Raw genomic sequence first — 15,319 nt, 5'->3', positions numbered from 1 at the left:
CGCCCCGGAACGCGGCGCCGTACAGACGCAGCGCCTACTGCCCGCAGCCGGAGCGCCTTCCGCGCGAAGAAGGCGGGCTGCGGGTCTGTGTTGGAACCCCGTCCAGGGCTTGCGGGTCGGGAAAGCTCGAGACGACCGGACGTGTCTAGCTCTGGGATCCTGAACAGCAGCGGACGCCGAGGACTAGAGGCCACAAGCCAGAGGCAGGCCGCCCGACTCCAAGATGGCGCTCGCGGCCGCCGCCAGCTTCCAAGATGGCGGCACGGGCTCGCGCTCGTGCTCGCGCTCGCGGCTCCCCTCCCCCAGGAAGCCAGGAGCGCGCCGCGCCGCGCCTCGCCGAGCGCCCGTTGCCCTGCGGCTCGGGCAGTGGTCCCGAACGGTTCCAGCCCCGCGCCATGCGGCTCCTCGGCTGGTGGCAGGTCCTGCTGTGGGTGCTGGGGTCGCCCGCCCGCGGCCTGGAGGGTGAGTGCGGGCTGGGGCTGGGGCTGGGGCCGGGGCCGGGGCCGGGGCCGTGGCCATGGCCGGCGGGGGGGTGGGGCGGCAGGCGGCGGCGAGCGAAATGACGGCGCGTGGAGGTCGGCTCGGGCGGCGCTCTTTCACCTGCGCGGGGGCCCGCGGCGCGCCCCTCGGCTCCTCGTGGCGCCGGCCCGCGCGCCCAGCCCCGCGGCGCCCCGACCCCTTTCCGCGGGGGGTCGGGTGGGGCGGCGGGGAGCCCGTGCAGGCCCCCGCCGCAGGCGTCCGTCAGTCGCGAGGGGCAGCGTGTGGGCGCCTACGGAGGCGCGCCCGTTATTAGGGGCGACACGAATCCTGGCGAGGAGCCGACCTTCCCGGCGCCCGGCGCACCCACCTAGGAGACCGGCTGCGAGAGTAGCTCCGTGTCCGGGCGGGGCCGCGCGGCTCCGCGAGCCGGAGTTTGCTCCCCGGGGCCTGTCACAGCCTGCCTTTCCGCCTGCAGGGCCCACGCTTTATTTTGCACTCTGACGGATCACTTTTTTTTAAGAAGGCCGCTCTCGGTCAGCTGCCTGTAGGCAGGACAGACGGACGTGCCTAGAGGAGGCTCCCCGCGTAAGCCGCTGCTAGCCTCAGCTCGCTCTCCGGGCTTCCCGGGGGAGGAGCCACGCTGGAGGCCCGGCCCGACCCGCGGCCAGGGCAGCCGCCTTACCCCCGCAGGGCCGGGTCGTCCCGCTCCTCACACGTTGTTCAGGTCCCGTCCGTTTGGCCTGCTATTTTTTTTTTTTTTAAGATTTTATTTATTCATGAGAGAGAGAGGGAGAGGCAGGCTCCATGCAGCGAGCCCGACGTGGGACTCGATCCTGGGTCTACAGGATCATACCCTGGGCCGAAGGCGGCGCTAAACCGCTGAGCCGCCCGGGCTGCCCACCTAAAAAATATAGATATTTTTAAAGATTTTATTTATGATATTTTTTAGAGAATTATTTTATCGGGCAGCCCGGGTGGCTCAGCGGTTTAGCGCCTGCTTTCGTCCCGGGGCGCGATACTGGAGACCCGGGATCGAGTCCCGCGTCGGGCTCCCGGCATGGAGCCTGCCTCTCCCTCTGCCCGTGTCTCTGCCTCTCTCTGTGTCTCTCATGAATAAATAAATAAAATCTTTGAAAAAAAATTTATTTATTTGAGAAAGAGCGGGTGTACAAACAGGAACGGGGAAGGGTGGGGGAGGGGCAGAGGGCCAGGAGAAGCAGACTCCCTGCTGAGCAGGGAACCTGGGATCATGACCTGAGCCAAAGGCAGATAGATGCTTAACTGACTGAGCCACCCAGGCGCCCCCCCTAAAGTATTTTTTTATTGTGACGAGAACTTTTAAGATTTACTCTCAGTAACTTTCATATATGCAACGCAGTATTATCAGTATTCTTAACTAGAGTCACCATACTGTGAATCTACATTCTCACGACTTATTTTGTACCTGAAAGTTTGTACTTTCTGACCATCTATACTCTCTTTCTCTTTTTCTTTTTTTAAAAGATTTTTATTTATTTATTCATGAGATACACAGAGAGAGGGAGAGAGAGGCAGAGTCACAGGAAGAGGGAGAAGCAGGCTCCATGCAGGGAGCCCGACACGGGACTCGATCCCAGGTCTACAGGATCGCGCCCCAGGCCGAAGGCAGGCACTAAACCGCTGAGCCACCCAGTGATCCCCCCCCCCCTTTTTTTTTAAAGACTTAATTTATTTGAGAGCACAGAAGCAGGGGGAGGAGCAGAGGGAGAGGAGGAAGCAGGCTCTCTGCTGAGCAGAGAGCCTAATGCAGGGATCAATGTGTGCCCCCATCCCAGGACCCTGGAATCATGACCTGAGCCAAAGGCAGATGCTTCACTGAACAGTCATCCAGGTGCCCCCATCTTCACCCACTTCACCCCCTTCCACCACCATCTCTCATAGCCACCAGTCTGTTCTCTGTATCTCTGCGCTAGTTATTTATTTATTTATGAAGATTCCACATGTGAGTGAGAGCATAGGGTAATCTGTCTTTCTGGGATTCATCTCAATTTAGCATAATGATCTATGCATGTTGTTGCAAATGGCAAGGTTTCCTTTTTTGTGGCTGAATAATGATATCGTGTGCATAGATTCTATGTTCTTTATCCTTCCTTTGGTAGACACCTAAATTGCTTCTGTGGCTTTTGTAAATAAGGCTGCAATGAACATGGGATGCATATATTTTTCAAATTAGTGTTTTTGTTCCACCTGGAAGTGGAATTGCTGGATCATATGGTAATTATAGTTTTAATTTTTTGAGGAACCTCTATACTGTTTTACACAATAGCTGCCCCAATTTACATTACTTCCAAGAGCACATGAAGGTTTCCTTTTCTCTCCATATCCCCAGCACTTGTTATTTCTTGTCTTTTTGATAAAAGGTGTGAGGTGAGATCTCTGTGGTTTTGATTTGCATTTTGATGTGGGTCTTTTATATCTTATGTTTCTATACCTGCTTAACTTTCTGAAAATAGTAATAGAGTTATAATTACTTTTTTAATATCCTCATCTCCTAATTCTGACATCTGCAAGCTTTGGGTCAGTTTTAGTTGGTTAATTCTTGTTCTCATTATGGATCTTATTTTCCTGCTTTTTGGAATGCCTGGTAACTTTTGATTGGATGCCGGACATAGGTTTGATCTTATTGAGTGCTAGATTATTTTAGTGTTCATCTAAATATTCATGAGTTTTGTCCTGGGGTACAGTTAAGTTAACTGAGCCTGGTTTGAGCCTTGCTTTTGAGGTTTGCTAGATGGGTGCACAGCTGTATTTACTGTAGGATTAATTGTGCACAACTACTTTTGCATCCTCTCTCCGGTGCCCTGTGAATTGTGAGGTTTTCTAGTCTAGCTGGTGAGAACAGGTACTCCTCCCAGCTCTCTGTGAGTGGTGGGTACATACTGTTGCCTCTGATCCTTTTGGGTGGTTCTTTGCTTTGCTTTGGGAGCTTACTCCCATGTAAATGTTGACAAGTGTGTTTGATGGGGGTCTCTCTGTAGGTCTCTGGGTCCTCTCTCTGCAGCTTGCCCATCTCCACTATTCTGTCCTGCAAACTCTAGATTTCTTGGTCCCTCTGAACCCTCAGTACCATCTCCTCAACTGGAGGAGTCTGCTGGACTCGTCCTGCTCCCCCCCCCTTCCTGAGCTGTGGCAGGCACTCCCTCAGGTGGTAAGCTAGAGCCCCTGTAGGGCTCTCCTCCTTTGTTTCTCTTCCTGTTCTGCAGGGATCCCTATCCTTCCTTGCAGGCTAACTAGTTTCCTGAAACTTTTGCACATTTTTGGCCTTTTGGGGGTTGTTTCACTAGGGAGGGTAAATCTGGTCTCTCTTCCTCCAACTTAGCCAGAAGCAGGATTCTGAGAGAATGTTTTTCAATGGCTGAATGAATCTGCAAGTCTCTATGGGGATATTCTTTGAGCTCTTACACTAAGTGTGCATACCATAGGAAGCTCCCAGACCTCTCCCCAACTTTAAAGTCAGTTGGTTATTCACACTTGGGTGACATGCTGTTGACAGGGCACAGCCTGTTACATGGCTGGTGGTTTCCTAGCCGCAAGGCGAGCTTGTCTGAGTACAGCTGGGCTCATTTGTTTCTGCTGCCCCGTGGTTGGCACTGAGTCTGGCTGCTTTTATTGAGTTAAGGGGAGTTGGAAGGCAGGAGTCACTGTTGAAAAAGGTGAGTGGAGATTGCTCAGTGAATGAGACTTCCCTAGGGTCTTCCCTTACCCAAAACATTTTGCCCACTCCCTGTCTAGTGGCTCCAAAAGTGGGAGGAAAGTCCTCCTTACCTCTGCTGTTGCCTTGGCACTGTGGGGTGTACCTCCTGGCACTCCCAAGGGTGGCAAGCAGGAGAGAGGCCACTTCATGCAGGAGCTGCTGTATGGCTGGAGTAGTGTTCTCAGGTTGGGAGGCACAGCACTCCCTGAGGTATTATGGGGGCAGGATAAGGCCTGATCTGGAGTAGCAGTCAGAAGACTTCACTCAGAGACCTGGCTCTGCTGCTTACTAGCTTGCGTGGGTTGGGCCTTATGCTGCTTCTCTGTGCCTCGGCTTGGTCATCCGTTAAGTGGGGATGGTGACCCTTGTCCTGCCGGGCTCTCAGAGCTGTTATAATGTGTGCAAGGTTGCCTTGCTATAGTAGAATCTTCTATAAAGGCATCATTGTTTTGTTGGATATTTTCATCAAGCATATGAAATTGTTGAAGTATTTGTGTTATATTTTCCTAATCGAATATTTGCAGTGGAATGTTCTTGCTTATAATCGACAGGACAAATAGCAGGTATCACATGAAGGCATGTAGTTGTCCATTTGGTATCTGACATTCATTAACCTGGTACCTTTTTCTTCATGATCTGGAGAATGATGGGTGGCCCTCTGATAGTTTTATGGGAAGATTACCTTTTTTTCTTGGTAGGGGAAAATTTCTTGTTTGAGGAGAACTGTAATTCTTTGGGGGTGCGTGTACTTTGAAGTGACTTATACCTGGGAACATGCTGGCATGTTTTAGTTGCTGAGGAAGGCAGTCACTTGCAGTCGGAGGAGCAGCCTGCTCATGCTCTGCTGGCCGGAGTCGTGTCCACAAGTGAGGAAGAGCACCCACGCGGCCCTGGGGGCCAGGACAGGTCAGCAGGAGAGGCAGGCACGGTCCTGGGGCTTGACGCGGATGGCGACCATGTGCTGATGCTGTCCGTGATCCCCGGGGAGACAGACGACAAGCTGAGTTCCGAGCCCAGTGGCGGCACCTGCGGGGCCCAAGGGGAGGAGGACTCGCGGTGCAGCCTCCGAGAGCACCTCTTCTCTCTGGACGGCACGGGGGCCAGCTTCCAGGACAGAGAGGAGGAGTATTACTCAGAGCCCGAGGTGGGCGAATCGGACCCGGCCCCACACGAGGACTCCAATAACACGGAAAGTCTGAAATCTCCCAAGGTGAACTGCGAGGAGAGAAATGTGACCGGCTTAGAAAACTTTACTCTCAAGGTTTTAAATATGTCACAGGTAAGAAAGGATGGCTTAGTTTCTTCCTCCTTTTCTGCATACTGATTTTCCTATTTAATATTCTATCAGCTATCAAACGGAGGGTCGGGATCTTTATCATTTTCTGACGGCTGCATCAGTGAAAATTGACTTTGCTCTCATGTTTGTAGGGAGGGGAGAGGAGGCAATAGAACTAGTGTCAGTTATCAATTATGCTTTGTAGACCGCTTAAGCCTAGTCACCCTTGGGATCTTCTATCCACCAAGCCTCATGATGGAGATCCCAGGGGCATGTGGGTGGCTCAGTTGGTTTAGTTTGAGTCTTGGTTTCAGCTCAGGTGGTGGTCTCAGGGTCGTGAGTTAGAGCCCCATGTTGGGCTCTGCACTCAGCACAGAGTCTGCTTGAGATTCTCTCTCTCCCTCCGTTCCAATCCCCCACTCATGCTCTCTCTGTCTCAAATAAATGAAGAAATCTTAAAAAAAAAAAATCTCATTGGACAGATAGGCACTTAGCATCAGAATCCTAGCATTTTTCTTCTTCCAAATGAGCTATTTATTACAGAGGTAAGTTCAAAATATCTGAATTACTAAGATTGTGGTTAGCAGTGTTTAGACTGGTGATACCCCTGGGAAGCAGGTTATATTAATGAAAAGTTTCTTCAAAGACTATGATTCCAGTGTTTTCTCCGGAGTTGTCCCCAATGCAGCCATGCTTTTCCAGTCCATTGGATAAATAATAATTCCAAAGAGAACACTAGGATAATGTCTGACTGTTTCTGTGGGATTGTTGAGTCAGGTAGCAGGATGAGTTTAGGCTGCTTATGTAATATGAGAAGAAATCCTAGCTCTGCACGCTATGACTGCTTATTTTAAATGAGGGTAAATGGTATATGGAGTGTCCGTGGCCCCTTGAAGTACAGGGGTCCGCGCTGGCCTCACACCCTCCCCTTAGTGCCTGGTGAACAGTGTGCCTCAGCCCTGCTGGACTGTTTCTTGAGTGTCACACACTTGCCCAGGAGAGAGCAGTTTCAGCAGTCTGAGTTAGGGTGGTGGCAGGAATGACGCACCCTGTCATTGAACTAGCCTTTGGGCAAATACATTGATTTGACTGCTTGCAGATCTGGATCTACTGTTCAGTGCTTTAATAATGCCATTAGAATGTGTGAAAGGCACAGGTCAGAGGTGGGGACAATGGCTTGTGCCTTGTGGGTACTTAGTATTTGAATTGACGAATCCCGAAAGATACTGAAATTGCTATGTAGTACTATCAAGAAAGCCTACAGGAAAGTTTATGATTTGTTATTTGCCAATACTTTGCTGCTGATTCCTGCATTCCTATGGTTCAAAACCCAAAAGGTTCTTTATTTTTATATTTATTTATTTATTCATGAGAGGCAGAGAAATAGGCAGAAGGAGAAGCAGGCTTCTCGCAGGGAGCCGGATGGGAGACTCGATCCTAGGACCCCTGGATCACGACCTGAGTGGAAGATATACTCTCAACCACTGAGCCACCCAGGTGCCCCCAAACCCAAAAGGTTCTTAAGGGGATATCCTGTAGTCTCCCTATCGTGTCCCTGCCTCCTCTCCTTGGAGGCAGCAGTGTTTCCACTTTCTTGGGCATCCTTCCAGAAGAATGTACATGAACATTTACTGCTGACTTTAACACTTGTTTTTTTTTACTACAGGACCTTATGGATTTTCTGAATCCAAATGGTAGTGACTGCACGCTGGTCCTGTTTTACACCCCATGGTGCCGATTTTCTGCCAGTTTGGCCCCTCATTTTAATTCTCTGCCCCGGGCATTTCCAGCTCTTCATTTTTTGGCACTCGATGCTTCTCAGCACAGCAGGTATGTTCCCTGAATAGAGCTTACACGTCATCCTTCTGGATGATGGTTGCAGTTATTTGGAGGTAGTCATTTAAATTCAAAGCTGAGAATGTAGGTGTGAGCATGGAAAGTGGACTAGCGGGAGGGATGGGCAAAGGTGAGTGGAAAAGACTCCTCAGGGAGCTGAGACTCACTTTCTGGAGGCCCCTGAAGAGAAGGGACTGTTGTCTGCACGGTGGAATTTGTCTTTTTTTTTTAATTTATATATTCATGAGAGACCCAGAGAGAGAGAGGCAGAGACACAGGTAGAGGGAGAAGCAGGCTCCCCATAAGGAACTCGATGTGGGACTCTATCCCAGGACCCTGGGATCACACCCTGAGCCAAAGGCAGATGCTCAATCACTGAGCCACCCAGGCTTCCCTATCTATCTTTATGTTAATTACATCTATTGTTTTATTGTTTATGGAGGGCCTACCATGTGCTAGACATTGGGGAAAGTACTTTTCATTTGTATCTCATTTTGTTCTCAAAACGGGTATAGTGAATATGTACTATAATTTCCCCCCAATTTTGCACAGAAGTAAGTAACTAGCCCTGGGTTGTATTATATAAATGAGTGAATTACTATGACTAAGTTAATAATTTTTTAAAAAACTTAAATTCAATTTGGTTAACATATACTGTATTATTAGATTCAGGGGTAGGCTTTAGTGATTCATCAATTTCAAGTAACACCCAGTTCTTTTTTTTTTTTTTTCCTTTTTACACCCAGTTCTCATTACATCACATACCCTCCTTAATGCCCATCACCTATTTACTCATTCCCCCCCATCTCTCCTTCAGCAACTCTCACTTTGTTTCCTAGCATTAAGTCTCTTAAGGTTTGCTTACTTCTCTGTTTTTGTTTTTTTTTTTTAAATATTTTATTTATTTATTCATGAGAGACACTGAGGGAGAGAGAGGCAGAGGCACAGGCAGAGGGAGAAGCAGGCTCCATGCAGGGAGCCCGATGTGGGACTTGATCCCGGGTCTCCAGGATCAGGCCCTGGGCTGCAAGGCGGCGGCCAAACCGCTGAGCCGCCCGGGCTGCCTACTTCTCTGTTTTTACCTTATTTTTCCTTCCCTTCCCCCATGTTCCTCTGTTTTGTTTCTTAAATTCCATATATGGAGTGAAATCGTATGGTATTTTCCTCTGCCTTATTTCACTTAACTATACTACCCTCTAGTTCCATTGACATCAATGTAAATGGCAAGATTCATTCTTATTTTTTTTTATATATTTATTCATGAGAGATGCAGAGAGAGAGAGGGGCAGAGATACAGGCAGAGGGAGGAGCAGGCTCCATGCAGGGAGACCGATGTGGACTGGATCCCGGGTCTCCAGGATCACACCCTGGACCGAAGGCGGCGCTAAACCACTGAGCCACCGGGGCTGCCCAGATTTCATTCTTATTAATGGCTGAGTAATATTCGACTTTATATATATACTTTATCTTCTTTATCCATTCATCTGTCAGTGGATATCTAGGCTCTTCCCACAGTTTGGCTCTTGTGGACATTGCTGCTATAAACATTGGGCTGCAGGTGCCCCTTTGAGTCACTATGTTTGTATCCTTTGGATAAACAACCAGTTGTGCAATTGCTGGGTGGTGGGGTAGCTCTATTTTTAACTTTTTGAGGAACTTCCATACTGTTTTCCAGAGTGCCTGCACCAGTTTGCATTAAGGATGGAATTTAAAGGTGGGTCTGCTTGATGGTAGTGGAGGGGCCAGAGGACTCTTCAGGGTTTTGGTCTGCCTGAATTAGCAAAATTAGTGTTACATGTGGAACCCTCCTGAGACTCATCTGCAGTTTAAGTTTCTCCCCTTGGCAGCCTGATTCAGCACCCTGTTGTGTGTCTGCTCAGGATTTCTTTCTTTCTTTCCTTTCCCTCCCTCTTTTTTCTTTCCTCTTATTTACATTTATTGTATGCATGTTTCTTAGTGGACAGTCAATAAATTGATGAATGAATTAATGTAGCCCTTTAAAATGGTGTTTACTGGGCAGCCCGGGTGGCTCTGTGGTTTAGTGCTGCCTTCATCCCAGGGTGTGATCCTGGAGACCTAGGATCGAGTCCCACGTCGGGCTCCCTGTGTGGAGCCTGCTTCTACCTCTGCCTGTGTCTCTGCCTCCCTCTCTCTATGTCTCTCATGAATAAATAAGTAAAATCTTTAAAAAAATAAAATAAAAAAAATGGTGTTTACTTTTGTTTTATGTTATTCAGTGGGCTTTTGTCTTTTTTAGATGTTCAGTGAGATAGGTATAAAGAGCTTTGTTCAGATGTGTATTTCCCCCAAGGGCTGTGACTGTGCGAGGGTTTTTATTTATCTATCTATCTATCTATTTATTTATTTATTTATTTTTATTTTTTTTTTTAAAGATTTTATTTACTTATTCATAGGGACACACACACACACAGAGGCAGACACAAGCAGAGGGAGAAGCAGGCTCCAAGCAGGGAGCGGATGTGGGACTCGATCCCAGGTCTCCAGGATCACACCCCTGGCTGCAGGCAGTGCCAAACCGCTGCGCCACCAGGGCTGCCCTATTTATTTTTTTAAAAATATTTATTTTTGTGTGTGAGAGAAAAAGCTTGAGCATGAACATGAGTTGAGGGAGAGGAAGAGGGAAAAGCAGACTCTCCACAAAGCAGGGATTCTGATGTGGGGCTCTATCCCAGGACCCCGAGGTCATGACCTGAGTCAAAGGCAGACGTTTAACCCACTGAGCCACCCAGGCACCCCTGTGCATGGGTTTTAAAGTGTGTCCCTCCTCCTCTGCATCACATGCCCTTTAGCAGGTTACAGGAGGTGGTGGGTGGATCACTTTGGAAAGTCTGGAACATGGTCAAATTGGTAAAAATGAAGTTGAGTAAAAAAAAAAATTTTTTTTGAAGATTTTATTTATTTTTTCATGAGAGACAGAGAGAGAGAGAGAGAGAGAGAGAGAGGTAGAGGTAGAGACACAGGCAGAGGGGGAAGCAGGCTTCATGTAGGGAGCCCGATGTGGGACTTGATCCCTGTACTCCGGGATCATGCCCTGAGCTGAAGGCAGACGCTCAACCACAGAGCCACCCAGGTGTCCCCTCAGACTTTTTAAAAGATTTTAATTATTTATTAGAGAGAGAGAGAGAGAGAACAAGTGAGCAGAGGGAGACGGAAAGAGAGGGAGAAGCAGATTCCCCATTGAGCGCAGAGCCCAACTTGGGGCTCAATCCCATGAGCCTGAGATCATGGCCTGAGCCTAAATCAAGTCGATGCTTAACCAACTGAGCCACCCAGGCACCCTTCAAGTAAATTTTGAGTAAAAATTTGCACTCTACTGATCTTCCATGTGGGTAATGTAACTGCCAACATTTACCTAAACTTGTTTAGGGAGAAAGAAATCGCAGCAAATTAGTAATTCTCACAAGGGCTTCAGGGAAATATCTAGGTGTCCTGGCCCAAGGTAAGAGACTGGTGGGAAGGACAGTCTAGGTCAGTGTCAGACTTGGACGGAGCGCCCCCCACCCCACTGGCAGGGCTGGCCCCTAGCACCAGCTTAAAGCTCTAGGTTTGGGTCTCACCCTGCCGTTTTCTGCTGGCCTTTATCATCTGCTTTCTTCTGTCATCTCCGTGCATGCCTCTCAGTGTCTGCTGATCATGGAGAGTAGAGACTTGTTATAAGGCCGGGGCATGTGTTTGCCTCATATGTTAATATTTAAGGTACACCATGTTTACAAAAGAAATAAATCCTGATTTTCCAATACTATCATTTTACTAATGGGGGAAACTGAGGCTTAAAGAGGTTAAATAGTCTGCCTGAAGCTCACACAACTGGTTCAGTGACAGACCTGAGGCTTGAACCTGAGTGTTTTGACTCCAGAGCTTATAGGACCGACTGTATTATGTAAAGGTGAAGCAGTAGCACTCAGATCATGTTAAGTCCTGCCCCAGTGGTGAACTTCCTGGTGTGTCTGCTAGACCATAGATCCACGGGTCCTGACTTAATCAAACTAACTGCTCACCCTAAGTTGAATCTCATATATGAAGGATGGAGATGGGCATTCTGGAGAGTTTGAAATTTCTTTTGTCAAAAAAATTGACATAGTATGCTTTGTCCATGAACTAGAATTTTCTGGTCTGACCACTTTCGGCAGTTAGCAACTTAAATAGTGGAATCACTAGGGAAAGCTTGGTAGACTCAGTGGAGTGTGCACTTCTTGATCTTGAGGTTGTGAGTTCCAGCCTTAAGTTGGGGGTAGAGTTTACTTAAAAAAAAAAATGGAATAACTGTGTGAATAGTGCCTTATTGTAATAGAAAGCAACTCAGCAGAATAGGAATGCCCCCAAATTTAACCCATAAGGAAAAAGATCAGAAAGGGGGACACCTGGGTGGGTCAGTGATTGAGTGTCTGCCTTTGGCCCAGGGCCTGATCCTGGATCCTGGGATTGAGTCCCACATCTGGCTCCCCATAGGGAGCCTGCTTCTCCCTCTCCTGTGTCTCTGCCTCTCTCTCTGTCTCTCATGAATAAATAAAATCTTTAAAAAAAAGAAAGAAAGAAAGAAAGAAAGAAAGAAAGAAAGAAAGAAAGAAAGAAAGAAAGAAAGAAAAAGAAAGAAAGAAAGAAAGAAAGAAAGAAAGAAAGAAAGAAAGAAAGAAAGAAAAAGGTCAGAAAGAGCTATAAGCATAGAGTTCGAATATCAGAAACCTCTCTAGGTCACAGGAAACTGATACTGATAAACTGATAAAAAATGGATTTATGGCCATCCATTCTGATATGGTAACTGCGTGAGAAAACCTGCTGTTGTTCCTGGTTTTCTGACTGACTTCTTTCTGTGATGATAGCCTTTCTACCAGGTTTGGCACCGTAGCTGTTCCCAACATCTTGTTATTTCAAGGAGCTAAACCAATGGCTAGATTTAATCATACGGACCGAACATTGGAAACACTGAAAGTCTTCATTTTTAACCAGACGGGTATGTAGAAATAATATGCCATTCAAGGGATTTTATTTTACTCAGGTATATGAATTCTGTGGGTTCCTGTCTGCTCTTAAGTGAAAGATTCAAGGTTGGTTTTCAGATGCGAACCTTCTTTTCTGGTGAACTGCTATGGTTCTATTAAAAGTTTCTCAATCAGTGGCAAGCTTCACATGAATAGGTAATTTTAATGATTATCAATACCTTTATTTTTTTATTTTTTTAAAATTTTTATTTATTTATGATAGAGAGAGAGAGAGAGGCAGAGACATCGGCAGAGGGAGAAGCAGGCTCCATGCACTGGGAGCCCGACGTGGGACTCGATCCCGGGTCCCCAGGATCACGCCCTGGGCCAAAGGCAGGCGCCAAACCCCTGCGCCACCCAGGGATCCCTATCAATACCCTTAAAAAACAGTTTTATTATTCTATAATTCACATACCATACACCTGTAGATAATTTCTTTTTTTTTTTTTAAACATTTACATTTCTTTTCTTTTCTTTAAGATTTTATTTATTTAGGGATCCCTGGGTGGCGCAGCGGTTTGGCGCCTGCCTTTGGCCCAGGGCACGGTCCTGGAGACCCGGGATCGAATCCCATATCGGGCTCCCGGTGCATGGAGCCTGCTTATCCCTCTGCCTATGTCTCTGCCTCTCTCTCTCTCTCTCTGTGTGACTATCATAAATAAATAAATTTAAAAAAAATAAAAAAAAAGATTTTATTTATTTATTCATAGAGAGAGAGGCAGAGACACAGACAGAGGGAGAAACAGGCTCCTTGCAGGGAGCCTGATGTGGGACTCGATCCTGGGTCTCCAGGATCACACCCCAGGCTGCAGGCGGTGCCAAACCGCTGTGCCACCGGGGCTGCCCCTTGTAGGTAATTTCTTACATACATTTTTCATTAAAGTGTAATATTTACCCAAATGTATGCATTAATTATTGGTGTGCTGGGTGATAAATTTTCACAATATGAACACCTTGAGTAACCAGGATTCAGACCCAGAGAGAATGTGACCAGTCCACCCTCAGCACTCTTGCCCGCAAAGATAACTACCACCTTGACTCCTAACACAATGGGCTAGTGTTATCTGTTTTTGAACTTTATATTAATGGAGACATCCAGAATGGATTCCTTTGTGCTGGCTTATTTCAGTCACCATTGTGTTTTTGTGAGATTCATCTGCGTTGGTGGGTACAGTTGTATTTTCTTCTTTTTTGTTGCTGTGTGTTCCATTTATTCACCCATATGCAGATGCTTTTTTAGTCCCTTAATATTTGCCAAAACATGTAGCCTAATTTTTTTATTCTGTAGAAGTTTGAACACTAAATATTGAAGAAATTTTTTTCTTTGCAGAAGTTTGCTCTTCAAAAGCTTGACTGTCTTAATTATGAGCACCCCACTTTTTCCTGAAGTATATTTACTGGGAATAAAAATAAGTTAAAACACACCTTACATTTATATGAAATCTACTTATATCTCACAGTAAAGAACAAAGAGCTGAGTTACCTCATATGAGTGAAAGGGTTGTTGGTGGGTAGTTAGCTATTCCAAGTCTTGGAGTTCCATACCCCTGCTTATCAATCAGACGGATATGGAAAGAAGGTGCCATTTTGCTCAACGTTCTAGGAAAACCTAGAACCCAAAAGAAATCGAGGAGTGATAGCATCTTTGGTAATGGCGTATCTTAGTGGTGGTTAGTTCTAACAATGTTTTCAGTAAATGATTTAAAGGCATTTTGAATTTCGCATTCATTCACCTGTGAAAACATTCTGTAGATTCCTGAGACTAGCTTTAGCAGTTACTTGTTGAATTTTGGTGTCACAGAGAACAAAAGACAACTCTTACCCTGCACTAAGACCCTTCTGAGGAGTTCATAAAAATTTTAGCATTTAGGCTTTGAACAGCTGAATGGGTTCCTGCTCCTTTGATGTGGTGGGGGAGAGGCAAACATAGATTATACCAACAGACAAGTGAAACCCGTCCCAGATACACCAGTGTATTTATTTTAAGACTACATATCTTTTTGCATACCACACAAAATGCTTGAGAAAGATCTTTAGCGGGTATGTTTTCTGTCTGATTTGAAACAGCTGATTTCTTTTTCAGGCATAGAAGCCAAGAAAAATGTGGTGGTAACGCAAGCTGATGAAATAGGCCCTCTTCCCAGCACTCTGATCAAAAGTGTGGACTGGCTGCTTGTATTTTCCCTGTTCTTTTTAATTAGCTTTATTATGTATGCTACCATTCGAACTGAGAACATTCGGTGGCTAATTCCAGGACAAGAGCAGGAACACGTGGAATAGTGATGGGCTGAAAGAAGTCGGAACGAGGAATTTCAGAAATCAGTGCTGCCTTTTCTTACATCTTCTCCAGTGAAGTGTAGACTTACAACTTCAGTTAGATTAAAAGAATCATGCATTTGTTGAACTGTTAAATGTGTTAAAAATTATAAATTGGTGTTTTAATTAGTACTGCAATAAGCAAATGCAAAAATATTCAGTGGCGCTCACCATTCTTGTTTTGACTAATCCAATGTTTTAAGGGAGTAATCCAGTTTCAAATGTGGAGCTGTGTTCAGGTGGAATAGTGGATAGTGACAGTTTGCTTCATAGAAGGAAGAAATAGGAGTTTCACATTATAGTTTTAGGAAACTCTTGATTCCTTATATATGTGTAAGAAGATTGGTTTCTGTTCATTTGCAGTTTTTCTCTCCGTGCAGGAGAGTGTTCTGTTGCAGAAGAATAACTAGAATTGGTAAGTGTGACCTTCTTGAGTAACTGATGGGAAAATAAAAGAGTCAAGTACTTTGGTGTTTGTAACGTTTAATTTAATTGAAAGAATTTGAAGTGGTTTAAGTTGTTTCTGGATAGGACAGATGTTAGGAGAAAGTAAATATTATCATCAAACTAAAGCTTATTTATTGCCAGATCTAGGCAAAAGCATCACTCAAATTTTAGTCACAGTTACCTACCCAGCATGCACTGATTCAGCCTTAAGAGGTTCTTAGCACTGTGTGA

General features: G+C 46.2%; 1 protein-coding gene across 1 annotated transcript; it reads left to right on the top strand.

The window, feature by feature from the left end:
* Positions 1 to 239: 239 nt before the first annotated feature.
* On the top strand, positions 240 to 15,110 carry TXNDC15 (thioredoxin domain containing 15). The gene is made up of 5 exons (XM_055302381.1): positions 240 to 462; positions 5,005 to 5,492; positions 7,156 to 7,319; positions 12,167 to 12,297; positions 14,409 to 15,110. The coding sequence occupies exons 1-5, from the start codon at positions 255 to 257 to the stop codon at positions 14,603 to 14,605; spliced, it is 1,188 nt and encodes a 395-aa protein (XP_055158356.1). The 5' UTR covers positions 240 to 254; the 3' UTR covers positions 14,606 to 15,110.
* Positions 15,111 to 15,319: the final 209 nt, after the last annotated feature.

The sequence above is a fragment of the Nyctereutes procyonoides genome, unplaced genomic scaffold, assembly GCF_905146905.1.
Source record: "Nyctereutes procyonoides isolate TBG_1078 unplaced genomic scaffold, NYPRO_anot_genome, whole genome shotgun sequence".
Lineage (NCBI taxonomy): Eukaryota > Metazoa > Chordata > Mammalia > Carnivora > Canidae > Nyctereutes > Nyctereutes procyonoides.
This window is presented reverse-complemented; position numbering and strand designations above follow the sequence as displayed.

Excerpts from the sequence above, each read along its gene's own strand:
- TXNDC15 (XM_055302381.1), top strand. The coding sequence starts at position 255 with ATGGCGGCACGGGCTCGCGCTCGTGCTCGCGCTCGCGGCTCCCCTCCC. Across the intron at positions 463-5,004 it reads GCCCGCCCGCGGCCTGGAGG|TTGCTGAGGAAGGCAGTCAC; the intron begins GTGAGTGCGGGC and ends GGCATGTTTTAG. Across the intron at positions 7,320-12,166 it reads GATGCTTCTCAGCACAGCAG|CCTTTCTACCAGGTTTGGCA; the intron begins GTATGTTCCCTG and ends CTGTGATGATAG.